General features: G+C 38.8%; 3 protein-coding genes across 3 annotated transcripts; all 3 read right to left on the bottom strand.

Annotated features, from left to right (window-relative positions):
* Positions 1-46: 46 nt before the first annotated feature.
* On the bottom strand, positions 47-8,346 carry rnf115b (ring finger protein 115b). Its single transcript, XM_042506868.1, has 9 exons — positions 8,267-8,346; positions 6,607-6,665; positions 6,406-6,463; positions 6,105-6,316; positions 5,000-5,068; positions 4,811-4,889; positions 4,496-4,589; positions 3,365-3,480; positions 47-659 (listed from the first exon to the last, which is right to left on the bottom strand). The coding sequence occupies exons 1-9, from the start codon at positions 8,342-8,344 to the stop codon at positions 537-539; spliced, it is 888 nt and encodes a 295-aa protein (XP_042362802.1). The 5' UTR covers positions 8,345-8,346; the 3' UTR covers positions 47-536.
* A 1,261-nt stretch (positions 8,347-9,607) lies between these two features.
* Positions 9,608-17,794, bottom strand: scamp3 (secretory carrier membrane protein 3). Its single transcript, XM_042506917.1, has 9 exons — positions 17,492-17,794; positions 17,118-17,201; positions 15,219-15,335; positions 14,110-14,230; positions 13,872-14,000; positions 12,367-12,526; positions 12,123-12,224; positions 11,913-12,030; positions 9,608-10,558 (listed from the first exon to the last, which is right to left on the bottom strand). Exons 1-9 carry the CDS (start codon positions 17,543-17,545, stop codon positions 10,397-10,399), a joined length of 1,047 nt encoding a protein of 348 aa, XP_042362851.1. The 5' UTR covers positions 17,546-17,794; the 3' UTR covers positions 9,608-10,396.
* A 4,968-nt stretch (positions 17,795-22,762) lies between these two features.
* crabp2b (cellular retinoic acid binding protein 2, b) lies at positions 22,763-27,936 on the bottom strand. The gene is made up of 4 exons (XM_042506807.1): positions 27,625-27,936; positions 24,431-24,609; positions 24,031-24,147; positions 22,763-23,102 (listed from the first exon to the last, which is right to left on the bottom strand). Exons 1-4 carry the CDS (start codon positions 27,710-27,712, stop codon positions 23,052-23,054), a joined length of 435 nt encoding a protein of 144 aa, XP_042362741.1. The 5' UTR covers positions 27,713-27,936; the 3' UTR covers positions 22,763-23,051.
* Positions 27,937-27,995: the final 59 nt, after the last annotated feature.

Below are 27,995 nucleotides of genomic sequence, written 5' to 3'. Positions count from 1 at the left end.
ACTTCACACAACTGATGATACGGGAGATGAAAGAAGGTGCAGAAGGTGGGGATCACAGGGTTAGGCTTTAATATAGAGAGGAGATCAACGCTGAATCAGACTGGGTGGAAAAACAAAATACTCTGCGTGAGGAAATCGTCTGATTGAAAGCCTTAATGCAACAGTGTTACTTCATAACTCTGTGAATACCCATCATTTTGACAACCACTGGCAGCTCAGTGGTGATTAGTTCACGACATCAAAGTCAGTCATTCAGAAAAGCACTTAAGAGGGCAGTGTAGCGAGAAGGACACATCACCTCTGAATCTCTTCTGCAAACTGCACGGTCCTTTTGTGTGTAGTGTGGCTTAAAGATGGTGAAGAAAACCAAAAGCTCCTCATCAGGGATGATGAAGGGAGAGTTGAAGCTGCAAGTTTTGACTGTGATGCATGTACTGTATTTTTTTTTGGAAGCAGTCGATGCGGAGGCAAAAGTCTGAGGTGAGAATCGAGTCTCTTGAAAACAGTAAAGGAGGTAGAGTTGCTTGGCCTGTTTCTCAGATCGCCTGCCTCTCCTGTTGCTCTGTCCTGATGGAGCGAGCCTCTGGGGGCTCTGATGTGGGCGGGAGGCTGTTGTCAACACCATCTAGGCTTTTTCGGCACACCGGGCAGGTATCATGCTGCAAGGGAGACAAAAAGACACATTGCGTTTTTTCTCGATTGTTTGCACACGCTTAATGAAACTGGGTATGAAAGGCACGTTTTCTTTTAAAAAATCTCCAAAATCACACCATTTATCATAGCTACAAACTGTGAAATTCGGTTATTCATGGAGAAGCTAGGGTCATGCATTTTCCCCCAGTCACTCAGAGACACTCAAGGAAAATACTTGTAGCTCCAGGGAAGGTCCTGATATTTAAAAAAAAAAAACCTAAAAGTCACACTAATGAATAAAGAACAGTCCCTTATTGTAAATGAAATATGTTTGGGTTTCAGACTGGGGCTAAAAAAAATAGTAATCTGAAGGTGTCAATTTAGGGATTGCGATAAAGTGATCATTTTTCATTTTTTTTTGTCAATTCACAGGTAAACTATAATCAATAGTAGCGGTGCCATATTGTCTTCTACTCTTTGATATTTGTTGTTTTATTTGGCTTTTGTTAGATGTATATTCTACAGTAGATTTTGCTGTGGGCGAAGTATGCAAAAAATATCTAAAATTATCAAACAATAGTTTTGTGACACCCCCCCGCAGTGACTCTGAGGACTCCATCGGGGGCTCAAGACCCCCAGTCGAAGACCTGGGATTTAGGCTGTTTTATTTTTCTTTACCTTTTTGCTTTTAATAGAAAGTACAGGTGAGAAGTAACAGGACATCATGCATCAAATAGCCCCCGGTTGCAAGATACACAAAAAGACATATTGCAGTTTTTCTCGATTGTTTGGACACGCTTAATGAAACTGGGATCCACTTGATCGTCATCATCACCTCCTCAGCACAGCAGAAGTCTCCTTTTGCAAATGTGTTAGCACGTCTTCACACATTTTTCACACCCTTTTTTCAAACAGCTAACACATATCTCATAGAAAGATCCAAAAAGATATTGAATTGACGGTGTTAAACAAAAGTAACATCAGTTATATTCACTGCTGACAGAAACAGCTTGCATGTTTACTGAGTAAATCTTTAAAAAAGACTATGGCTTTGGGGACAGATGAGGTTTTTTTTTTTAGCATTTTAGCAACTGTGTCCTGAAGGAAGAAACCCACACTCTCTGAATAAAGGGTGACTGGGATCAGGCAGGACTGACGGGGCCTTCTTCTTACTGATTGAGGAGTTGTGCAAATGTGCGTTGATCATTTGCATTATTACATTATATTGCATTAACTTTGATAATTAGGCATTCGATGTCTGCATCCTGGAGGACACATTGCCCAGAAAAGGGTATAAAATCAGCAGTAATCACTTTCAGACATAGACTTTTCAGACGTTTTTAGGCCAATTCTCTACAGATAATCAACAATACAGAAGTGTACGACATTACTATTTATTTTTTATTCTAACTTATGGTTCATCGGATTTAGCTGTAACTTTATCTTTTGGTTTTGGTTTGTCACCCCAAGATTTCCAGTGGCCCCATTTAACTTCCCCATGAAAAACATCTGAGAGTGTCACTGACTATAACAACACAAAGAGCACATGCATAAATAATGTATTAGCTGTATTTTGTATTCTTCTGTCCATTGCGTAATGACTGATAAATAGAATATATGAATCAGTTTGATGTATCTATTGATACGTATATATCACATCTTTAATGTTACATCTTTTCACATGTAAACATACAGCTTATGTATATTGTCTGCTATTTCTGTTGATACCACTTGGTGGAGGAAATTAACACTGTCCCATTAATAATCCGTCTTTCTGGGATTCAGCTTTGGGTGTTTAGAGGTATGGGTAGAGTTGTTTTTTTGGTTTTGTTTTTTTTCTCACTATTTTCCTTTCTTTCAGTCTTGTTTATTTTCAACAGTTTTTATATATTTTTGGGGTAGTACAGTGCCTAGATATATGATGTAAGGAGCTGGAAGGTGGGGTGGGGGGTGGGGGAAGGGAAAGTAAAGGCAAACTTTATACCATAATGTGCTTTGCTGACTACACGCGCACTTCGGCTATTGTAATGATCTCTCACAGTTCTTCTAAAAACCTCAATAAACATTTGATCACAATAAAGGAATATATAAATTTGACCAAAAGTTGTGCTTTTAATGGAAATATTTGCTTTTGTTGCATGTTTTTAATGTTTTATGAGTGTGGAGCACTTTGCAATTAAAATGTGCTATTTTGGCTACTTTAATTTTAGGCATGTTTATGATGATTTGAGAGATGTATTTTTTACTTAAACTTTGTCAGTTTAATTCTTTTGGTTGGATGAATATGAAATACTTGATTTGTGCTTCAGGAAGGGAACCTTTTTTGTTGCAAATTTCCTTGTTCAAGCTTGGGAAAGAAGGCAGGACCTGTAAAATAATCTGTCACCTTTGTGATGAAATGAAATGTAATGACTGCTGAAACTGTAATTTTGGTGTCCATGAGGGTTGGGCACATTGTGTGCATGACACGAAAATAAAAAACATCAATCAATCAACCAATCACGTGCGTTAATTTATGAAAATCTAACTTCTGAAAGGAAAAATGTGTTCAAGATAATCTGTAATTTGCAGGCAAAAAGTCAGTTAAAACCTGAAAAAACATTTGGCAACGCTAATGTTTGTCGTCACAGCCCTCCCACAGGATGTGACACACTCTTCAAACTTTCAGACAAATCTAACCCCACACTGCAACCCTTCAGACCACTGACCACATCCACTCCTCCATCCTTACCAGCTCCAGCCACGGCACTATACATTCACTGTGGAAGTAATGGAGGCAGGGGAGCTTTCTAACAGATTCCCCCGATGAATACTCCTCCCTACAAACAGGACACTCCAGTCTGCAGTCTGCCAGAGACAAACAAGAAAACCAGAAACAGAGAGTATGAGTGTGTGCATGAGAAACAGACACAAAGAAAAGCTGAGAAAGAGAACCCAGTCATAACATTTTTTTGATGATTCATAACCCCTCAGACAGATCCACAGGCCGTTTTGTAAAGTCATCCTGTCATTTCATGCAGCTAACCCCCTTTAATTATGTTAATAAAGATTTAACATCTTTTACTTTACAACAAGTCATATTTCTTCTATCTCAGATTTTATAAATGGTCAGAGAGGTTGTTTTTTTTTTAACCGTAACGAGTCATTATAAAGTCGTAAAAAAAAACGATTTGGGGGGTTGCCAGGTTGTAAGTGATACATTTCACTACTTGTTAGAAGTCTATAGATATTACTACCAATCAAAACTACCAAAGAGAGGAAGAAATGAAGGTATGACGGGAGGAGGAAAGGAATGTAGTAAAAAGCTGTTGAAGATAGATAGAGGATGCAACACCGAAGTGATTCTTGAAATATTGAATAGAATATAGTATGCAGTAATAACGGATAAAAAAGACATTGTTGTTCCAGATGCCCATAAAATGTATGGTAACATTTTGAAGAAGTTTATGGTGTAGAATTTCAAAGAACAGTCCAAAAAGTCAACATTTAAAATGTTGAAAAATGGCTAATTATAGCAGGGTTAGGGTTTGGGGGTCAGGGCCAGGGTTAGGGTTAAGGTTAGGAATTCATCGTTCCAAATGTCAAAAAAAAGTCATAGTATAGCATTTTAAAGAAGTTTATAGTGTAGAATTTCAAAAGATCAGTCCAAAAAGTCAACATTTAATATCATTTTTTAGACTTTTGAAAGACTGAATTAAGTCATTTTAATATCAATTAATACTGATATTTATAGACTTTTTAAGGACCAGTGGGGAACCCTGGATATCACAGGAAAGGACGGAGGGAAGGAAAGGGGCAGAAGGGGAGGAAAAACAAGAGGAGAGACGGAGAGGTGGGCAGTATGTCATGCTTGGATCGTGACCTGTCTGTTCTTGAGAGATGCAAACTGTTGGCAGGGATGAGATCATCTCCTTTTCCGCTGGGGGAGGACCTGTGCTCTCCAACTGTCCTAACAACTGTGGGAGAAGAAACACAGAGTCTGGATATATGAGTGGAGACGAGAGGGGAACCAAGAGTCGTACTGGATGGGTAAAAACATAAGAAATCGACAGTCTTAACTTTGTGTGAGCAGAATTTTGGGGTTTTGTGTTTCATCATGAAAAGTTGAGAGGGAGCGAGGAAATTATGTAATAACTAAACACAATGCTCAGAAATCACCACCTCTGACATCACTGACCTCTGTGATGACCGCGTCCAGACCTCCCTGACCCCATGCATAATCTCCAGGGTTTGAGTGCAATTGTAGCATGCTGGATCTGAGCGAAAAACAGAAAAGGCAGCGAGAGAGACGGAGCAGGAGGTTATCACACGGCATTAGATGAAATCAAAAGTAAATGACGTGAATTGAAAATTAAAAGTCATTTACAGAGCAGCTGGGGCAGCACCGGGGTTTCCGCTGTTGCTAAACAGGCCGGCCAAGAACTGCTGCACGATCCTTGAAAGGGCGAAAACAGACAGCAGAGATGCGTGCTTTAGTGTTCTTTCAAAACACGTATTTTATGCAGGCTATATTTAGCAGTTTAAATCCATGCCATATGTTAGTAAATCTTCTGATGCGCACCGCTATTTGACTCGAAAAGATGAGGAAGACAGCAGATTGGGAGGGTTACAGATGAAGTTTCCGAAAGCTTCAATAAATACCAACTTTAATGACCTTTTGAAGCAAATCAGTCCCATGTAATGAAGCGTTTACATCAGTCATAATCAACTTAGGGTCCCAGGTAGCCTGCAAACCATTTTGTAATTCACAATAAAAATGAACTGAATCACCCACTTTTTTCCCCCTTATTTTACAGGCTATTTTACAGATGTTATTTTGACATTTGGCATTTTGCAGTTAGCCTTTTCAGGAATCCAGTAATTAAGTTTTTCACATAATATTCAGGTTGTCTTGTCTGATGCTAGTTTCTGTACACCAGGTTTTAGTCTGAGCTAGTGCTATTCACAGATTTTTTCTAGTGATTTTCTAATACTGTACACTGGGGCTATGTGTATATGTGTAGATATTTATGTTTATCTATGTATGTGTACATGCACGGTTTTGCAATTTCATTTTTTGTTGTCATTATATGTCTTATCCACATTTTGTTGAGTTGTTATCTATGAATGATTTTGTCTTATTAGTATTTATTAGTATATTAAGTATTTATTACTGGGAGCCCAGTGGATACCAGGTCATCTGTCAGGTGATCTGTCAGGTGACCTGGTGTAGCTGTATTTAAAGGTGTGTGTCTGCATTGTTAACTTCTCTGATAAAGTGCATGTAGCTCAAAACCTTGATTATAACTGTGGTGGGAGCATAATCTAGTGTGCAGAGTTTGTTTTTTCTTCTCCTGTTCAGTAATCAATCCATAAAAACAAAACATATATAGGAGGAAATATATAAATAATTGGCAAGCTGGTGGCATACTACAGGATTTCAACACTGTAAGCACACACTGGTGATGTTTCTGTGTACCATGTCCACACACCCTTCCACTGCAGGCCTTTGCTCCGACCTGGATGACCTCTCTTGTTCAGGCTGGGAGGAAGACTCTGGTTCTCCGGCGTCGGAGGAGCCTGGCGACTCTGGAGACGGAAGGCTCTGACCTGCAGATACCTGCTCGCTGTCATCGGGGTCGGACTCTGAGGAGGGCGGATGTGACAGCAGAGCAGAGCGCTCCATGAACAGCAGCTGCCATAACTTGGAGAGAGACCAGAGAAGCAACATGTCAAACAAAGCCTCAGAGGAAGTAAAGTGCACGCATAAAAATGCCATTTGAAAGGACGTACGTCTGAGAACAACGAGTTTGAATCGTCACTGGCTGCTGATGTGCTGTTCTGCAGGAGACTAGACAGAATACATAACAAGCAGTTTTAATAACAGTGTTGTAAACTGACAGTCATGATTCTTAATACCTGGCATGCTTTAAAATGTAGGTTCCTTAATTTACAGTATGAATTACAATATTAAACACCATAACTGAGCTGTACCTGGAGTCTTCTGTCACTTCCTCAATGAAGTCAGAGTCACATCTCGGACAGATAAAATCCTTGAAAAGAAAAATATATGTATATATTTAGCCTATTGCACATCCAAGAGATTGTGGACAAATCTTTTCTTACCTTATTCCAAAACTATGATGATTAAAGAAACACCCACAAATTTTTTTTTAATCAGTTGCTCAAGCAGTTACCTTGAATTTGTGACAAAAACTTATCAAAACCAACATTACAAAGTGCTTTACACTTAAAATCAAAAAATTAAAATACAGCACAAAATAAAAATATGAAAAACTAAAAAAAAAAAAAAAAAAACTATGGTTGAATTTAAAATCAAAACAAGACTTAAGTGCAATTTCAGGAGTCAGGCACAGTGCAATAATAAATAATCCTTGAAGGAGAAATTATAGGAATGCCTTTGGCAAACATATATTTTTACTGATTAAGGACAATGTTAAACAACAAAACCATATCAAAAGTTTACAGACTCAATTCGTGCAGTGTAATACAGGTCTCATGTTTCTAATTGTATGCTCAGTACTTCCCAAACATGAAATGGTTTCTAAAAAAAAACATAGCATTGGAGTCTGGCTTTGAAGACAGCACAGACGTTTTAATTGTTAAGTTCATTTTTTAATGATTATGTATAGCAAAAATGTGTGTATTTGGGAAGTACTGAGCATACGACTGGATAAATGAGACTTGGATTACACTGCATGAGTTGTGTGAGAGTTTGTAAAGGGATGCTTGTTATATGTGAACCCCAATCAATCAATAAATCAATGTTTGTTGTTTTCTGTGGAAGCATGCAAGAAAACTATTATATACATATGTTATGTATGTTATTATGTTTTCTGTAACACGATTGTAATTGTAAACATGGTTTTCTAGACCTTTTCCTTATTTTCTCGAATAACTTTGCCAATCATTGCCTGTTTTCTTGAAAACAATAACCAATGGCCAACAAGCACACAACAAACTAAAGGTGATCCATGTTTCAAAGGGTTAATCAACTCTCTTTCTCAAACACAAACACGTGCGCATGTGCCTCATCATAACAGCATGGGTGCGTAATCGTGCCATGAAAGGTGTCAGCTGCGCAGCAAATGCGCTCCAACAACAGTCTCTTATACACAGCGCGCTCTGATCTGATCCACCAGCAGGAATTAATCTCCAGCAAGAAGTGTAAACGTTAAACAGTCATGTCATTCAGTTATGTTTTTACTGAGCCACCGCAGGGGCTGCAGGGGTTAAAAGCACCCATTTACGGCTCTGTAACAGTTTAGGAAGCGCTGCTGGTGCATGTGGAGACACCCAGACAGCCCCTCCTACCTCTCACATGCAGTTGACAGAAGACAACTGGACACAGTCGCCAACAGTGGTGCTTCTAAATATGGCAACGTGAATCACCAGATTTCACTCCCTCTAATGTAAGATATTGGTGCATGCTGTAAACTTAAACAACCACCAACAGGCTGTCATGTGTGTGCTTTAGTGATCGCATTGATTATAATTTCAGAGCAAACGCAAAAAAATCAGTTAACTTTAACAGAAAGAAGAGCTCTAAAAATGTTAATCCCTAAATCTGTGTCCGCGTGGATGACTCCCAGGCCAGCACGCGGGAATAAAAACATTGTCCAAAGTGACTCACCGGGAGTTTGGGGTTTGTTTCACTTTTACAGCAGTGACAGAAAAACCGGTGTTGTGGTGTGTCCGCAGCCTCCGCCATCTTCACGGTGACGCGCACAGCCTGACGTCGGTGGTTGTGGCAGCCCAAAAAAGTCTCAGACGGTCGTCCGGAGGGTCAGAGAGCAGCACCGAGTCCAGAGCCCGGTGCGTGGACTGTCAGAAACCCGGCTGCAGATTTATACCATAACGAGCAGGCGACACACTCCTCTCTTACATATATGTATGTGGTTTTATGGTCCTGCTCCGGTCACTGCTGCAAAGATCAAAATGCCAAAAGAAGCCGAAGAGCTCAAAAAGGGGGAAAAAAAAGAAAAGAAAAAAAAATGGATCACAGGTGCAGTTTCCTTAAACTATGTTGGGTGTCGCCAGAGAATAAAAAATGTAAAAAAAAAAATAAATAAATAAATAAATAAAAAAAAAAAATTACCTGTTTCCAATGTATTAAATTAATAATAATAGATATAATAATATATACTTTTTATGCAAGGGATGCAGCTCAAAGTGCCTCACAATAAAGATGCAACACAAAAGCAAAAAAAAAAAAGGATGAGACTGGATCCTAAAGAAAGTTGATGGTTTTGACAATCACCAGTTGTTTCCAGGGGTACGTGTTTTTTTATTTGGTTACTTGATATTTATTTTTTAATTCATTTCTTTATTCATTCATTCATTCATTTTGTTTTCCTAGTTTATCTTCCTCTTTTTTCTTTTTTTCAGTAAATATTCTTGTCAAATTGTGATTTTGGGTATGTGGGTGTCTGTTATTTATGTTAAGTAATCAGAGTTTAGGTTTAAAATGATAAGGAAGCTGGTTAATTCAAATAAAATTATTTATGGGGGGGGATAAATAGGTTTGTATTTCTTTCTCTCACACCTTTTAAATATGTAAACCAAGTCATCATGTGTTTGACCATTTCCTTTGCTTTGTTATTTTTATTGTCTGTAAATACGACCTTTTTTGTCCGTCTGCTTGTTTTTATAATCTTTTCTCCATTTTCCTTTACGTGTTTGAAGTTAATTAATAAATGAAATATGTAGTACTATGATACAGCATATTACTGTGATATTTTGGGTGGCGACATTGTATTGATTGACTCCAATGAATTATTTTTGTTATAGAAATTATTATTATTGAAAATACAAGTATAACGGTGTTCAACTGAATAAAGGTAGAAAACGGTTTTGTAAATCATTGCATTTCTGGTTTTATTCACAACCAAAAGTGTCCTAACTTTTTCTGGAATTGAGGTTTTAGTATCCTGTTTATTCAACCATCAATAAGATAAGGCAATACACTGCAGTAGACTGTGCAAGCATGACAATATATTTTTATTAAAACCAAGACCTGTAATAATCATAAGAACCACAAGCAGCACCACCAGAGCAGTGACAAATATATTGTAATCGAAACAATACATGTTCATAATCTTTACAGTATGAGATGTTTTGGCAATAAGGTAAATAGGCATTCTCATTTGAAGTGATAACAAAACAAATCGTTAGTTTACAAGTAAGCAACAAAAAAATCTAAGCGCTGGCCAAAGTTGAGCCACACAGTTGTGGATCAAATGTTAGAATGGCAACATTTCAGTGTTCAGCTGCGACTCAAACGAACATGGCTCCTCATAAACACAATGTACATCCGAGTCATTTCAAAGTCAACAAGGCTAGAGCTGTCCGACTTGGCACACAACTTTTCTTCTTATATACCAAAAAAAAAACCCAAAACATTATCCCTGCATTCACCGACACTTGGTACGATTGCGCTAAATTTCATACAGCTTCAGCTTCTTTTCACATTTCACACCTTCTTCCTGTTTTTTGAATCAACACGCATTATTCGTTGACTCGTTTTGGAAATGCAGTGAACTTGTCCTGTACACCTTTTTAAAAATTAGACAACCTCCCCTCTGTCTCATGCACGTGCCCTGAAGTTCAGTCGCTGACGGGTAATTATACAGACTCAGCTTCCCCCGCAACAATCAAATTCTAATCACCAGTGGGGAAATAAATACCAAACAGATCCTCTATCAAGCTGAAAGGGCCCTTCTCCGCCTTCATGTCTTACCCTCCCAACCCCTCACGTCCCTCTCTATCGAGGTGCGGTGAAGGCCCCCTGGGCAGCGCTGGTGGCAGCGCTGGTGGCAGCAGTGGCAGCGGCCTGGCGTACGGCCTGATTGGACATGACTCCGGTGGCGAACTCGGCCTGGGCCTTCTGAAAGCTGGCATCGGTCTGCCTGTACAGACTGTGGACCTGAAGAGGGGAAGAGCAGAGCGCGCTGTCACCCGATACATGCAGCAATTCATCCTCATATCATGCACATTGTGAGGGTGAAAACGATACGCACAACCCGATATCGTGGCTATTCTTCAGACTGTTTGTTATCTACTGACTGCTTCATGGCAGGTGGACCACCTGGGCACAGCGGGGGCGAGTATTTCCACAGATCAGGTAGAAAGTGAGAATGCAGCTCGACAATTTTGATTTCACGCTCTTCCTTTGAATTTTTTTCAAAGAAATGTGAACCACTAGATCATGTCACAGTATCTTCTCATTTTCTACTATTAATTTAGCCTGGAAGCATTTACAAGCACGGTGCATATTAATATTCAAGCATTATTATGTACCAAATTAGCAATAATATACCTTCTAGTCCTTTCATGTTTTGATTGAATTTTTAAAAATGACTGCATAAAGGCTAATATTATGATGTTTTAGCCTTTTGTGTGATTGCATTAACAGTTAGTATAAACATGTGCACTAATATCTCGGTTAGACGTCGACAGATTATCAGCTTGGCCGATATTTGGATATCTGTATTGTTATTTTATGTTAATGACTGCCAATAAAGCATTTTTCAATTATTATGGTATAATATGTTATATTATGTTATATTACATATGCATTATATTAAAAGGTGTGTGTTTATATTTTATACCACAGCCAGGCCGTGACCATTTGTACTGATCCAGTTCTAAATTTGTTAGCAGACTACGAATAAATTCAGGTAAGAAAATATTGATGAATCACAGATTTGTGTGTATTCACTGTTTGTGAACGAGGCCCATTGCCCTTGTACATGGGACGCCTGCTTTACACACTGAGCTACTGGGCGCCCCTCCCTCAAGGCCTTCTTGAGACAGATGAGGTCACAGTGACCTTCATCTTTGACCTATGATCACAAAAATCAAACCAGTTATTCGTTGAGTCCAAGTGGATGTTTGTGCAAAATTTTAAAGATATTCTCTTAAGACGTTCTCCGGTCACAGCTGTCAGTGGTGCGGAGGCATATAAAGGGGCTGAGTGATAAATAATCCTGCAGAGCCGCCAAAGTAGCACACTTCAAATGACCAGAGACCAAACTTTATCTCAGAAACGAGCCGCTGAGATGTTCAGGATTTAGGACACACCTGTTGCCAGGTGATCAGACACCTAGATACTGTAACGATCATGTTTGTAGGGACATGAATAACCAGGTTTCTCATGCTCACGTCCTGAATTAGACGCAGGGGATAGTGTGAGTGGCATCTTGTCAAAAATACAACCTTAATTTGAGTCACTCGCTGTGAATTTTCCCTGCATGTGAACAAATGTATTCAGTTTTCACCTTCTTCAGCATGACAACCCCCATGGCAGTTTGGGCGGTGAAGAGGATGGCATTTATCATCATGATCGCTCCAACGGGGACACTGGTCTTCAGAGCAGCCAGACTCACGATCCACCCGCTGAGGAGAAGAGAGAGACATAAATAGAGGAAAGAAGCTGGAAAGAGTCGTGCATCTGTCTAACACAGACTGGTTTTGTTTATTAATCATACCTGAAACCCCATCCAGGGATACCGATAGTCATGATGACGGAGACAACCACTTGGGCGAAGAAGACGAAGAAGAAGACGAAGAAATTGAAGGAGCTGTCACTCCTAGAAAGGAGAGAAAAAGATGACTTTAACAGGTGAATGCTATTATGTTTTATGGTACTATTTCAGGAAAGAGCAAAACAGCAAGAGAAGGATAAAAGTTACAAATGTTGGAAAGCTTGTTTTTGGTTCATGGCTTACACACCTAAAGGCTTTGTACACAGGTCGGTACCAACAGACGAAGGAGCAGGGGGTGAAGAGGAGGCCCCAGAGGATGGCGAGGCCCAGGCCGACACCACCCGAGGGGTCCACGCAGAACATGGCCAGGGAGGAGATCAGGTTGAAGAGCAGCGTGCAAGTGCAGACTGGATGTTGATGAAATTACATAAAAAGGAGACAGAGGGGTGAACGGGAGTGTTTGAACAAAATTTAACAGCGCTGCAGTTTGAGTGAAGGGATGAATTCGTTGTTTCTTTCTTACAGAGCTGTGGACTGAAACAGAAACCCAACCCAGCCCTCTTTGCTCTAAAGAAAGAGCCAACTTGTCAGGATTTTGGCTGATGCAATATGACGCCATTTATTACTTTCATTTGCCTGCTGCAGGGTTTGGAGTTGGCTCTCATGGTCGTCCCAAGGTCCAGGCGCAAGGCGGCTGAGGTTTTGTTTTAGGACTTGCCTCAGCTACAAGAATCATCATTGCTGTTTGGAGCATTTTCTTAAAATAACAATATTGATGATTTTCATTTGAAATCTCAAATATCATGCCTTGACACTATTCTGGATTCAGATTTAAGTTTTACTCCACACATAAAGGAGGTTTTTTCCATTTAACATTTGCTTCCATTTGCTATAATCCACTTACGAGTGTGATTACGTGGACATGAATACCCCCATTTATGAGGCTTATCCTGGTGATGATCATATTTGAGATTCAAACTGGCATTTTCATAAACAGGCTACCGTAAAACTTAACTTAATATACCGGCCTGATGTTTGCTTAAATCACTGAACTCAACAGGCTTCTGTTTGGGACAGGTATCTATATGGGAAAGGCTTTTAATTCATTTCACACAAAACTTTTGCTCATTAAAGACAGGAATAAAATAAAAACATTTTATTTAACCTTTTGAGACCTGGGAAAAGTGGCTTAATTGTATTCAAAAATATGGGAAGAAGGTAATGAACAACAAGAGAAGAAATGATCCAAAGAACATCTCAATGAACTGCATGGTAATCAGAACGGGCCTCTAGTTAAGAAAAGCCTTTAATTGTCAAAATATGTAGCTACACCAGGCTAGTAAAAGGGACTGAGCGTTTAGTCGGGACAGGCTTATATTTGAAGTTTTACGGTTATTCACGTCCATGTAACGCAGTCAATAAAGCAGCTGCGAAGCATCACAATGTTTGCGTGAATATTTCAGCTTATGCTCCGGACAGTTACAATAAAGCCACACAGAGATGACTCAGCTTTAAGTTCAATTTAAGTGATTCTCTTAGATACAATCCCATAACCTTCCACTGATACATCTTAGTGTAAAGGGTAAAGATTTGAAAGTGAAATCACATCCACAGTGCCGCTGCCTTCTGCCGCCAGAACCTCTGAAACGCTTTAACACCTTCGTAATAACGGTTAGTTACGACACTGATGTTGCAACAGTGATGCTGGGAATTCACACGACAGCGCACAGCGAGACAGTTACAGGAACTCACACATCCAGAAGTAGTACATGATGGTGACGGTTCGCTGGAAGCGCTGAGTGATCTCCACATTGATGTCCTGGTAGAAGCAGGGGCCCACGGGGCAGAATGAAGGCAGTGGGGGCCAATTATTCTGACGGGCTGATGAAGACAACAGAGGGAAAATGTCACTGACAGCGGTTTCTTTTGAGATCATTAAATCAATACACACTTCGGCATTCATTTCTCCTTCTTATCCTCCTTCTCTTACAGGCTCCAGGTCCCAGGCTGTGTGACTCCAGCTCCCTCTCTCGCCTCTCCAGCTCCCGCGCTTTCTTCTCCAGCTCCTCCTGCTTCCTCAGGAGCTCCGCTGTGGTCGCGTTCACCGCAGTCTAACAAAGAGAGTCAAAATGATGTATCGGAGATGTCAGGTTTAAGGGAGAAAGGTTGTGTATGTGTCATAAATAATTAGAGGGATTATGTCAAAGAACCAGTCGCACAGAAGATTTGCAGAAGACAAGCTCTGGAGGCATGTAGGTGAATTTATGTGTCAGCACTTAAATCTAATATTAATAATAATAGAAAGGGCTTTTTAAGCACTCAAAGAGGCTTTACATGAAACGCAAAAAGAAAACAAATAAAACAAATACAAAATAAAGAGTACAGAATGCTTAAAGACAAAGAACAGAATACAAAAGTAATATGTAGTGGATATGACAGTTCAGATTACAGTTCAGACAGGTACTATAAGCTTTTTTGAAAAGGTGGGTTTTGAGGCTGATGCACATTATTAATTTTTTATATCCAATGACTGACTGACTGCAATCTTGGTCTGTGCATCCAGCTGCTACTGAATATATAGCATTTCATTCATTATCAAAAAACAACACAAAGAAAACCCTATCAAGGCTGTTTTGCTTCCACGATGCCGGCATGCTTTCTAAAATCACACACTGGAGCAGAATGATAACATAGTTAATTGGTTCGGTGACAAAAATGCAAAGGCAGCATAAAGAAAGGCCTTCATAGCACCTCTATGGTGCAATCTCCGTGTAAAAAGGGCTTACGTTTATGAGCTGAAGTGTAAGCGAACATTTCAACTGTCATACAAGCAGGAGTTTAGTTGGGTGGCATTAGAGGACCAACAATGCATCACACAGTTGGCCAAAAGTTTGAAAGCAAGGTTTATTTCATTTTTCATAACAATAAACTTACGTTTTTGTTGTTATTTGATAACACCTGATGAGTTAAACAATTTGTATAGAGACAGGTAAAAATGACGCTGAGTAAGTAGATGTCTGACCCACTCGAACAAACACAAAAAAAACCAAAAAAAACGCTGATCCCTGCAAGATTATCTTTGCATCGCAGCATGTTTACCTGCGAGTTATTATAGGAGCCATAGTTTCGAGGCTCAGTGGGGGTCGTCCTGCTGGGTGGGGTCTGCGCAGGCACAGACGGCGCAGAAGGAGAAGTGGCTTCGTATGGAGGCGGAGGCTGGTGGAAAAAAAACAATCATACATCAGTTTGACCTCATCCCGTAAGCACGCAAACAGAAACATGCTTTCACCACTTTGCACACTGACACTAGTTTTCTTTCCTTATTTTAAACCTTTGAACCTTCACATAAAAAGCATTACAGTACAGCTACAATAATGAGGAAATGAAAAAAAAATAATGCCAAAAGCGGGAGTTTAATGACATTTAAACATTAACATATCAGTTTTCAATCAGATTTTGAGATCTTCAGTTGCAAAACAAGTCTAAGTTTAGTTCCTGTTGCTGCTGCATTTGCCAATATCAACAGCTGACAGGAAGTTGTTTCCAAGCAACAAAACTCAAATGACACGGTCCATAATGTAGACCCAAGCTGTTTCCAAGCAACAAAAACACTAAACTCTATAACATGCATGTCCACTGTATGTCAGATGGTGATGTGTTTATTTTTGTCTTGGTCATTTTGAGATGTGAAGACATGAAGGATATCAGTGTACGTACTCAGTTAAAGTCTCTCACCAGTAAAGCACAGGATCAGTTGTTTTATCGCCCAATATTGAGGTTTTCTAAGGAAGTTTTCTCATCCTTATTCCAGACAACTGAGCTGCCGCCATCATTTGTTATTTCCTAATCGAGTCAAATCAAACTAATGACGGAAACAAAATTTGCCTGGGTCCAGACCTTTGAATCCGCGGACTCGACTGATTTAGAGTTGACTGATTCTGAAGACAGAAACAGAGTGTAACAAGCTGTCCATTCTGTCTGATTTCAGGCAAAAACAAAATGGCAATTCGGTCTGATTACCAAACTACTGCAGGGCCTTACAATGTTAAAGGCGGTCAGTTCTGAAATACGTGTTAGAATTGACTTTAAATGGTCTAATTTAAATTGCCACCATCTCTGGAAGCAGGCTGACAGACGCTGTAAACACAATGCACAGATGAGGAAGAGAAATGCAACAAACAACTGGATTAAACATTGAACTAAATGGCAGTTCAGTCTTAATATCTGGCTACATTTCTGCAGCCTCGTGCACTGCATAAAACTAATTTAAAGGTCCAGTGTGTAATATTATGGTGGATATACTGGCAGAAATGTAACGTAAAATATTAAGTATTTTTTCTTTAGTGTATAATCACCAGAAATCTTTATGTTTCCGTTACCTTAGAATCACCTGTACCTACATAGAGAGCATCTCCTCATCTATGAAGATGTTGCACCGCCATGTTTCTACAGTAGCCAAGAGCGGACAAACCAAACACTGACTCTATTCTGACTCCCTCTATAGGGCCATTTATGTTTTCACATCAGCCACCACATTTAACAGTGCCTCCTCCGCTATAACATCCGCTATGGATGTTGTATGAAATAAACTGTGATAACAGGCTGTATAAATAAAATTGAATAGAAATCACCACACAGCAAACCAGGAGCCTGCGTCTTGGGGAAAAAAAAGCACTGTCCTTAAAATAATTTTGTCCTATTATACATCATTTTTTTCTGTATTATCTTTTAGATATTTGTTGGTTGTTAAAGGTTGAAAATAATAGGGCCATTATTGGGGAAAAAAGGTACAAAATACAGACATTATCAGGGTAACGAATGGTGAATATGAGCAAAGTAGAACAATTTTGAACCATACTGTCCCTGGCAAAAGTAAGTAAAACAAAGCAAGGCAAGCCCAGGCATGACATGGGTCATTACACTGTTATTTTTTTTTACACGATCTGTACATTACATTATCAACAATTATCTTTCACATAAGAAGAAAACATGACTCACCCCGGTGGTATTATTATCAAATGGGTTATAAAGGTCCAGTGTGGCATATCCTGTGTTGCTGCTGTGTTGAGTCACTGCAGGGTCCTAGCAAGAAAAAAAAACAAAGGGATATTTAATAAGTACAATAATTAATTTAACTTCTAACATCAATCCGCATTAAACAAACCTGAGTGGCTTCTATTGATGTATTCATAGTTAACACGAGCTACAAGTGGGCAAAGATTACGGAGGGCAGAAAGGCCCAGATTTAAAAAAAAAAACGCCACACACATCACATGAGCAACAACACGCCTGATATTACACAGAGCCAACATCAGTGACTTCAAACACACACGACACGCAGCGCGGGCGAACATCTGAGCCATTTTTCATACTTGAAAAGGGTTGTGGTCGTCCATCGGCTCTGGGAAGCTGGTGTATTTTGACATATCGATGGTTTGTTGTGTCTCTTCTGGCAGATTAAACGCTGCGTTAGTGTCTGTTTCTGAATCCAAAAGGGCGAGCGGTGGAGTCGCTTTACCGGTCAGCTAGCTACCCGCCCCTCCGGTGGTCATCTCTCCGCGGCTGTGTCAGCAGGTGAACACGGTGTACGGACAGGTCGGTGTTTTCCTCCTTTCAGTAGACGTTATTTTCTCCCGCAGGAAAACAGCCGCTGTACAGGAAGTAACCAGTCGAAGAGTCGGTCATGTGACTGCTGCTGCGGCAGAGGAGCACGTGGGAACCAGGGGGGGGGCGTAGCCGCATGGGAGCGCCGCCAAAAATTAAAAAGGTTAACTAATACGAGTAATAAAGTATATATATACGTACATACATATATACATATATATACACCAGCCAGAAATACTGTATGTGAAAGTGGCTTTAACAAGCCAATAATCAGGTTAATTAATTTTAACAGATGATTTTAATATCATGGTCTCTTTCTTTAAAGCTACAGTTGGTAACTTATGAAATGAGCTTACTTATATATACACACACGTAGGTATATATTGTATGTTTGTGTATGTATGTATGTGTGTGTGTGTGTGTGTGTGTGTGTGTGTGTGTGTGTGTGTGTATATGTGTATATATATGTATATATGTATGTATGTATATATACTTTATTACTTTTATTAGTTAACCTTTTTAATTTTTGTTATATATATATATATATATATATATATATATATATATATATATATATATATACACACACATACACACACACACACATACATATACATATTTTATTAATCTTACGGAGTATTTTTAAAATTAAAATTTTTGCGTCATATATATATATATATATAATATATATATATATATATGCATAATGAATAAAACAAAAATAACTGTTATGTATATATATGTTTTATTTAAAGTTTATTTTTACTTATTTTACGTGTATAATTTTCTATATATCATATCCTTTAGACCATTTTATATATATATATATATATTTATTATATATACATTTATGTATAACTGTTTAGACTTATTTTAAATTTTCACCCTTTACCATTTTATATTATTTATTTTTTATTATTTAATATTTGTAAATATTATTATATTTTAAAAATGATATAATAATTTTATGCATTTTATAAACAATATTTTTTAGCTTTATTTTTATGTGCTAAAATTATCTCAGTGTTTTTTTTTCCATCATATGAATGAATGCATTCTGTTCTGATTTCATTTTATTTTTACATGCAGGTTTTATGAAGTCTTTTTGTCTTTTATGTGTTTCTGTGAAGCATTTGGTGCATTTAAATTCATTTTTTGCATTTCTTGTAAAGCACATTGGGCTGCATTACTTCTATGAAAGGCGCTATACAAATAAAGTTTATTATTGTTATTAATATTATTATTATGAATGAATGAATAAATGGATGAATCTTTACTGCGAACATGTAAAAAAAACACGAATAAAAATAAACGAGTCATACAGCAAGCAACTGCTGGTTAATATTCATGTTTTGCGGTTTTAAAAATGATACTTTCCTCCTCTTCCAGTAGATGTCACTCTTGTGTCTCGAAGGAATAATTTCCCCACTTCTCTGGTGTCAGCTGACTGTGATTCTCAGGAGGAATGTGGGATTTGAAACTCAGGTAACTCAGGTGCAGCAAATTAGCCAGCATGTCCCCAGCAAATGCAGCAATTATGCACATAAATATGTATTCAAAATTCATCTTGAATAATTGTTGCTTACATTTTTAGTGGGTTAAGTGGATGTATCATGTTTTTGTCTCAACATATGCATAAGGTGCATGCTAAAAGGGCCTTTTGATGGTTTTACTTTTGTACTTCTCATACACTGTTTGACCCTGCAGTCACAGCTTGAACAGCAGCTGAAAGGTTTGTACATTTCGTTACACACTTCATGGCCTAATGCCCTCGTACAATCCAGCCTGGATCTCTTTTTATTCTCTTCACCTACAAAGTCACATGGGGTCACATGGATGAGGGCAGTCATATGATTTCATTACATACACATAGGTCAGGCGGTCACACACACACACACACACACACAGTAATCACACACAGTCGCACATTATTCATGTACATACTGTACTTTCCCTGTTACTGAACCCCCGTTTTATTTATGAACAGATCTTCCACACATATAACTGTCATTTATGAAGGAGTAGGTACATATCTTCTGAATCATTTTAAACGCATTTCTCCAAAATGATTAAATGAAATATCTGGCTGTTGTTGGCTGGCTTTTGTGATGATTTTGTTTTGGGGTTTTTATCACAATGCAATGTGGGCTCCACTGCCTGGATTCCCATTCTCATGAGGAGTTTACAAAGAAGAATTTGGTCAATTATTTGATTAAAAAATAATAATAATAAAGTTGGCAATTATTTTGAGATTTAGCAATGCAGTCAGTCAGACAAAAACGATTTATAAAATCCCATCTCAAAGCCTTTTAAAGAATTTTGCAAGATGTATGTAAGTCATTTTAATACAAATTAAGGCCTTATTTTTAGATTAATGAATTGTTTGCCTTTTAAAACTTTTTAAAGATCTATGGGAACCCTGTGAACGTGTACTTTATAGATCAACGTAACCTAACAGAGCTCACGCAGTTTCTTCTAGCTGAATTAAAGATGAAAGCTAATTTATCTTAACTGTGTGGTCTGCTTTCCTCCAGCAGCATCTCTGTTTGTCAGCTGACTCCTGTGACTCATCATTTCCTCTAATTGGCGTATCATAATTGGCCCAAATGGCCCAAATTCAAAAGCTGGACTCATTTGCCTCCCTGTCCTAAAACCACAGCATTCCTCAGCCAATCGAGCAATGCAAGTCTCCATGACATCACTACCTGAGGAATGAACCAGCCTAACAGTTGTGTGCGTAAAGTGACCCAGCTAACAAGGAGGGAGCGGGTGGTTTAGACTGCTCCAACGGGGCTGTAACAACCAACGGTCAAAGGGGTCATTAGACTGAATCAGGCAGCTTGTGCATTAGGACGTGCGTGTGTTGCCAGTTTTCTTATTGAGCAAATAGCAGGGAACTTTCCATCCCATCCAGTGTGCAGTTAGAGCACTGTGGTTTTGATGAGTGCTTACACAATAATATGGGTTTTCACTGCGGCCATTGAAAACATACTTTCTGCCTGGGAGACATAAAAGCACGTACATGATGAGTGATGTTGTGTAAGCCATGAATTCTTTCTTTTACGCAGACGTAAACTGTGTGCAGATCGGTGCCTGAAAGAAACTGAGCACATTTACTCAGTAAATGTATGATCTGTAAGTACACTGGTGCCTCTGTAACCAGTCAGTATATCCCATTTTCACCATTAAATAACAATGTTAAACTCCCTGATGAGTCCCCCCACGCCCACCCAACCTATATTTATTTATTTTACTTACTTATTTTTAATTTATGTTGTTTTTAAGTTTTGTTCTTTGTTTTTTTTTTCCCTTTGTGATTTTTTTTGTCTTTTACTACTTCTTGAGTTGTGATCTTATGGTTACAGTAAAAGAAAAAAATGTGTTAAATTGTGTATTTTGTTTGGCTTTTATAAAGAAAGTTGAAAAAGTGTATTTACTCAAATACAGTTATTAGAGTTTTTTGAGGTGCCTGTGTATACAGTGTATTTCCATCATTGGTAATTTATCGTTTTTGCCACTAAACTTCAGAGGGAAATATTGCATTTTTACTATATTACATTTATTTGATCACTGTTAATACATGTTACATGACAGATTAAGATTTTATGTTTTATTATTACTTTTATTTATTACTTATGGTGAAATGCTAACTAAGACGTAACGTTACAACTGCGACATTTTGAGGATATTTTGGTGATCTGAGGTGACAGATAATAGTATGTTCTATTATAAAACGTTCCCACAATGTTACCTGAGAACAAAGGAAGAATGTTGTCAAAGCTTCAGAAAATGTTATTGAGAAATGAGATTACAGACTATTTTTTAAAATGAAAATGTGATGTAATGTGATATGTTAATAATAAAAAATAATAATAATTTAAAAAACAAAACATTTTTTAACATTTTTTTGATGTTTACAGAAAATGTTGCCCAAATTTAAGAAGAACGTTCTGGCAACATACAGAAAACTTGCCACTGAAAACGTTCAGTGGTTGCATTGTATCATTCTCTAAACATTTTTAGAACCAATAATTGCTAACTGGGTCTGCGTCATAGATATTTCCTGAATGTCTCATACAGCTTCTTTTGTATTGGAGTAACGGAGTATTTTTAAACTGCAGTATTCTCTGAATACTTCCTCCAGACACACATTCACCCGCAGAGGTCATTGAGAACATTTATCCCGGAGGAGGCCCAGTCCTCCCGCTGCTTGCTCAGCACTGTGTATAAACTGGGAAGCACTTCAGAGGGGCGCTTGTCTGCACACTGTTTGAAAACCTGGAAAAACCATCACGGCCTGTGAACCGTAGCAGCACTCTCGTCAGGAAGTGCCTGAGAGACCCCGAAGGTCCATTTTTCACAGCAAGGTGAAGTCAGACTGAGCCACGCAGTTGAGTTTTAGTTACATAAAAGAACGATTTTTGGGATCTGAATACTGTTAAATCTATCATTTTGTGCTGTCTTCAAATTTCATTGCATATTTTGTTTTCATCCATTGTGCTGAAATGTGGGTTTTGAGCAGAAGCAGCTGGAAATCTCCTTGCACAGTGTAAGACAAAGCCACTTAGCACATTGTACCTGGGTGCAAAGCCAAAGCAAAAAAAGGGGTGGGGGATTTTTTTATTGAGCTCATTCAATAAGTAGGTACAGCTGGAGAGGGGAACATACAAAGTATAACCTCTCCTGATGCTATGAAATAACTTTCTCATGACCACCCTCTCATTTTCCTTTCCACTCCCTGTTTCCCACTTGTCTTTGCCAAATGTCCCTCAAAGCGGAGTTTATAAAATCGGAATTGTCTTAGGGATTGTTTAAATTGAGTACATATTGAAATGGGCAATAATGACAAAAGAGCACACAGAGGACACGGCTGCTAATGAAAAAATGGAGGCGGGGAAAAGGGTGTGGAATAATCCAGAGAATATGAATGGCAGACAGTGATGTAAAGTGATATGCAGACGGACGACAAGGGAATGGGAGGTGCAGGGAGGAGGCAGCGTAAAGAACGAGTGTTTGAAAAGGATTCATCAAACAGTAAATTCATATAAAACGGTTTATTAACATTTTGAAAAAGGGATTTAGACACAGCTCTTAGAAAAGGAATGTGTGACGTTTCTATATGATACATAGAGAGTGAGTTCAGCTTTGGTGTTACAAAAGCAACTACTGTGCAAACATACATTCATGTAGCCTTCCCTACACAGCGCACCGTTTGAGATCGGACCAACGTCTGACTGCCTCGGAGGAAGAAGAAAACAAGGCGAGTAAATGTAAACCATGCACGAGGCACAAACAGATGTATTGTGTGACAGTCTTGAAAACATTTTCTCATTCCCTCTCATAAACTCTGGTGCAGACAACATCCCCTGCAGTCATTGTCTGAAAGAAAACAAAAAGGGCAGAAGTTTAACTTTTGGTAACTCTTAATAGGGTACAGATTTTAAGAGGTATATAAGTTATAACTACAGAAAAACATAAATTGAAAAAAAAGAAAATTCATTAACAGCCTAAAGTTAACTTTTTACGTCTGGTGATTGCATTTAAACTTCAAAAATCCTAAAAAGTGGAGTTCATTTGTGAAGATTATTTGGCTGAACAAAACGCGTATCAAAGGTTTGTTTGACCACAGAGCTTTTTTTCTGCTATGATAAAAAAATCCAGTGGAAAAATCCCATTGGCTTTTTCACGAGGGAACCGAGGCTAACTTCAACATTGGCCTGAAGAAAAAAACATCCCTGAAGCACTCTATGAAGCGGACGCAGCACCAGTCATCAGAGTAATTTTACATGTGTCAGTCTAAAGATTTTGGCTTCATGCAACACTAAGCAACTTTAATAGGAATGAACAGGGTCCTGCCTCCAACACTGTATCTGGGTCTCTTAATACATCCTTGATTTTGGCTGATGCCCAGACACTCGCTCACGGCTACAGAGTGCGAGCAACAGAGCGTGAGCAACAGGATGCTGCATGCAGTTCACTCAAGGGCCTCAGAAAGAGATGTCACTTATAATAAGGATATTCTGAAAGTTACATACAGAACCTTTAAGTAGCTCACAGCTCAGCCTCACAAAGCGTCTTCTGAGTGTAGATTTATTTTACTTTTTTTACTACCTGACAACCTAAAAGGTGGTTCTTTAATGGCTTATAAATGCTCTATATAAAGCATTAGAAAAAGATTTTCAACTGCCAAAGGGTGGTAACTTTTTTTTTTTAATTATGTAAGGCTCTCATCTTATGTTTTGTGTCATTTATAATCTGATTAACTATTCATAAAGTTGTGTTTTGGTGCTGTACACAAAATAATTACCAGTATCAGTTCTCCATCGTTGGTCAGCTCTCTGGTCCACGACGTCTTGGGCCCGTCACCTTTCTGTAAAGTCTGTTCACAGCTGATCTTGCTGTCTGTTTCCCATTTAGGAAAACTCTGCGGGAATTCATGAGAAGAACAATATGAATCATATTTGGACTCTCAAAGTTAAAACAAAGTTGGAGTTTCGTCATAACTGGAGCTCAGTGTGCCAGAACATTTATATGATCTGTCCTTCACCACTCACTCAGCATGAAGAGATGCAGAACAGATCCATGTATTATCACCAGGACTGAAATTATTTCCATATGTGTCTTCTGTGCATAACTCGGGCTAGTTACGCTGTCCTTGGCAAAATTCTGGTATGCATGCATCGACATTATAGTGGAATGTTATATACCGTGCAGGCACGTCCATCCACTGTGGCCTCATTGAAGGACTGACCCACTGTGAAGGAGACATTAGTGGTACGGACGCTGGTGGACGTCTTGATGGACAGAGTCTCATCTTGCTGGGTGATTTCTACTGCCGGGCTGGCGGCCGCTCTCACTGCAATCTTCCTCAGAACCACATTCACACCTGTTCAAGCACACACAGGAATAACATCAAGCCGTTGTTCTGAGTTTATTCGGTGCAAGATGAAAAACAATCTTTGATTTTATAGATATCTAAAATCATCTAAAAAATATCTAAAATTTAAAAAATGGCAATAACATAAATGGATGATAATCTATACAATTGGGCTCGTCAGATTAATGGCCTGGCCGAGTATTGGCCATTTTTCTTTAATTATTTATTATGAATGCAATGCTTGTTGGCAACTTTGATTTTCAAAACAGTCTGTGCTGCTGCACTGCCACACAATAAAAACATGACTTTGACTGAAAGAAAAATTAGGCAGTTAAAAGTTAACTCTGATTCAAATCTTAGTTTCATGTCTCTGCATGATGAGTTTCTTTTCTTAACTGAATGAACTAAAAGCAATGAAATTAATTCAAGAATTTATGGTATGCTTCAGAAAATGGTTACCAGTAATGAAAAGCATACGTGATTTGTGCTTAATGGGTTACAACATGCAAAACCACTGGTATGGTCTTTTATACCACTAATTACTGTGACATTCTTAAAATTCTGTCACATCAACTCAACTCACAACTCCACTGAAGCTGGTATGATGCTCATCAGCCACCATAGTTTGAACCTCATCCCAAACAAATATGTTAATGTGAGTCCTCAATTCACAGCTGCAAGGACATGGTGTTGTAAAGATACGGAGATTGAATACAAAGACTTTGCATAATTTAAAAAAAAAAAAAAGTTTGCATCTTTTTGTAGTCAAGTTTGAGTTTTGCGACTCTTTATGTGTCTTTCTGGGCTTTTATGTGTCTTGCTGTAGTCCTTTGGGTCCCTTTGTGCTAATTTATGTCTCTTAGAAGTTCTTATTTATCTCTCTGATTGTTTTCATTATGAAGTTCCTTGTATAAATTTGTGGTCATTTTGAGTCTCTTTGCAGTCATTTTGAGTCTCTTTGTAGTCATTTTGTGTCTCTTTGTTGTTGCTTTCAGTTCTTTTAAGTTGTTTTGTAAGTCTCTCTGGCTGGTCATTTTGTCTCTTTGTGGTTGATCTGTGTTATTCATAGTTGTTTTGTATCTTTTGTGATTGCTTTGAGTCTGTTTTAGCTCTGAATCGCATTGTGGCCCTTTTGCTTGTGTTTGTGGTTGTTTGTGTCCGTTTGTGGTCCTTTTCCATCTCTATGGAGTCGTTTTCTCTTTATTGTAGCTGTGAGTCTCTTTGTTGTTGCTTTGCTTGATCTCTTTATGGTCATTTTGTTTACTTTGTGTTTCTTTGAAGTTGTTTTATTTCTGTTGGTTTTATCTTTGAGACATTTTGTGGTCATTTTTGTCTCTGATTGTCTTGTCTCTTTGTTTCAGCTTTGAGTCTCCTTGCTGTAGTCATGAGTCTCTGTGTGGTCATTTTGCATCTCTTTATGGTGGTCTTGTGTCAGCTTGTGCCTCATTTAACTGACTTTCCAACTTTCCAAGAACTATTAGCAGTCACTTCAATCACACATTCTAGCCCTGGGCCCCCCTGACCCTATGGGCCCATGGCACTGTGCCTGATAGGCACATACCATAATTCATCCACGTATTTATGCAGCAAGAGAAAATAGGATTAAGAGGACCTGTAGAGAAAAGTGGCCTGGTTACTGATGTGCAAAGTTCAACTAGGTAATACTCAGAATAAATGGCTTACGCCAACACGTACTGGGTGAGCAGAGATGAGGTGATGTTTTATAAATGTAAAACAAAAGTAAACAGCCTGTTGATCCTTGAGTTTTTGGCATAATTCATGTGAGCTGCACCACCCGAAGACAGACCAAGACCGCCCCACGAATATGATTCAGAACTTCATACCATATTTGCTCATGCAGTGGTACTAAAGGAGGCAACAAACACACTCACACACACACACTCAGCCCTGGATTGGGTCGGGGAGGCCCAGAGCAGTGAAGGAAAGTCAGTCTCAGATCCGGCTGGCTGCAGGGGCCCATGTCAAGGCTTAGTTCCGTTTACCCTGGCTCTAATTACAACCGCATGAGGAGGACCCTGCTTCAGATGAGTCTAATCTAACATTCCTCCACAGGCTATTTGTCTTCAGATTTTTAATGGATGCCACTGGCTGGCCTTCACCTGACCTCTCCCTCTCCTGCTCTCTCTTATAACTGAAGTCCGTACAGTCTCATAGCTTAACAAGACCAAATATTCCCAGGAACATGGGTTAGCAGGGCCGGGGCAAACCAATTTAACCACAGAGAGCCACTTTAAACCACTTTGGTTCTCCAGTTGACCTCGAAGCCAAGTGGATTTCCAGTAGATAATGCCACTGACAACATGATTGACAGGTCTTTGTGTGGGAGATGCACCCATTTCCCTTTCTTTATCTGTTTTTGCATCTTAATGGAGTTGATGATAAACCAGATAACAATATGCTGCTGAACTGGCATCAATGAGGTTTGCATGCAATCACTTTGATCTAAAGGTGTAAAAAAAAAGAGAGAGATGCAGCCCTGTTTTGTGTTGCCAAACTTTTTTGGAGGGATAAACAACTTATATACAAACAAATTAAATAGGTAATTAACTGCTTGAAACCTGGAACGACATCAGTTTTCTTGTGCTGTGTTGAGATGCCTTTCATAAACTATTTAAAGCTTTTAGTCTGAGCAAATTGGTTTGATTTCTTGCATACATGAAGGAAAAGGCAATGAGCAACTTGGCAAGAAATTACCTGCAAATTGCAAGAAATTAGAAATAAAAATTCTGGGGGAAAACGTGTTACATTATATGACTGCTGTAACTATAAATTTTGGGCAATTTTTCTTGTTTGTTTTTGTTTTTCACTTTTCTTTTCTTTTTGCTGATTTTTTAATATATATTTTTGCTTAGAGTTTTTTGTTGCTGTTGTTTGTTTGTTTTATTAATTTCCTGCTAATTTTTAGGCCATGTCCATGTTTTTGAAAGAGGTCAAACCAATTTGCTCAGGTTTCAAAGGGTTAATCTATGCATGCACATAAAATACTCCAAATGCATTACTCACCCAGCGCTTTCAAAAGTTCCTCAAAATTGTCCGAAGACTTCATTTTCCATTTTCCTGAGAAATCTGCTACTTTCTTCTCCACTTCCATGATTTTCGCAGATCAAAAGCCGACTCTGAGTGCAGGCTCCGCAGTACGCTGTCTGTCTGTCTGCCTGTCTGTCCCCCTCCGTTACCCGGTCTGCAGAGCCGTCTCCGCTGCCTGCATCTGCGCCTCCATTGATTGGCTGACAGCGCGCCTGGATCTGATGCTGCTCCAGCCAATGCAGAGGCCGGGGACAGGGAGGGACTTTCCCTCCTGATTCTGACTGTACCCTCCACCCTCCACCTCTGTCAGCATGGTGAAAGATTTGGACAGGAGCTGGAAAATGCAC

Source organism: Plectropomus leopardus, chromosome 18, assembly GCF_008729295.1.
Source record: "Plectropomus leopardus isolate mb chromosome 18, YSFRI_Pleo_2.0, whole genome shotgun sequence".
Lineage (NCBI taxonomy): Eukaryota > Metazoa > Chordata > Actinopteri > Perciformes > Serranidae > Plectropomus > Plectropomus leopardus.
The sequence above is the reverse complement of the archived record's forward strand: the minus strand, read 5'-3'. Positions and strand labels throughout refer to the sequence as shown.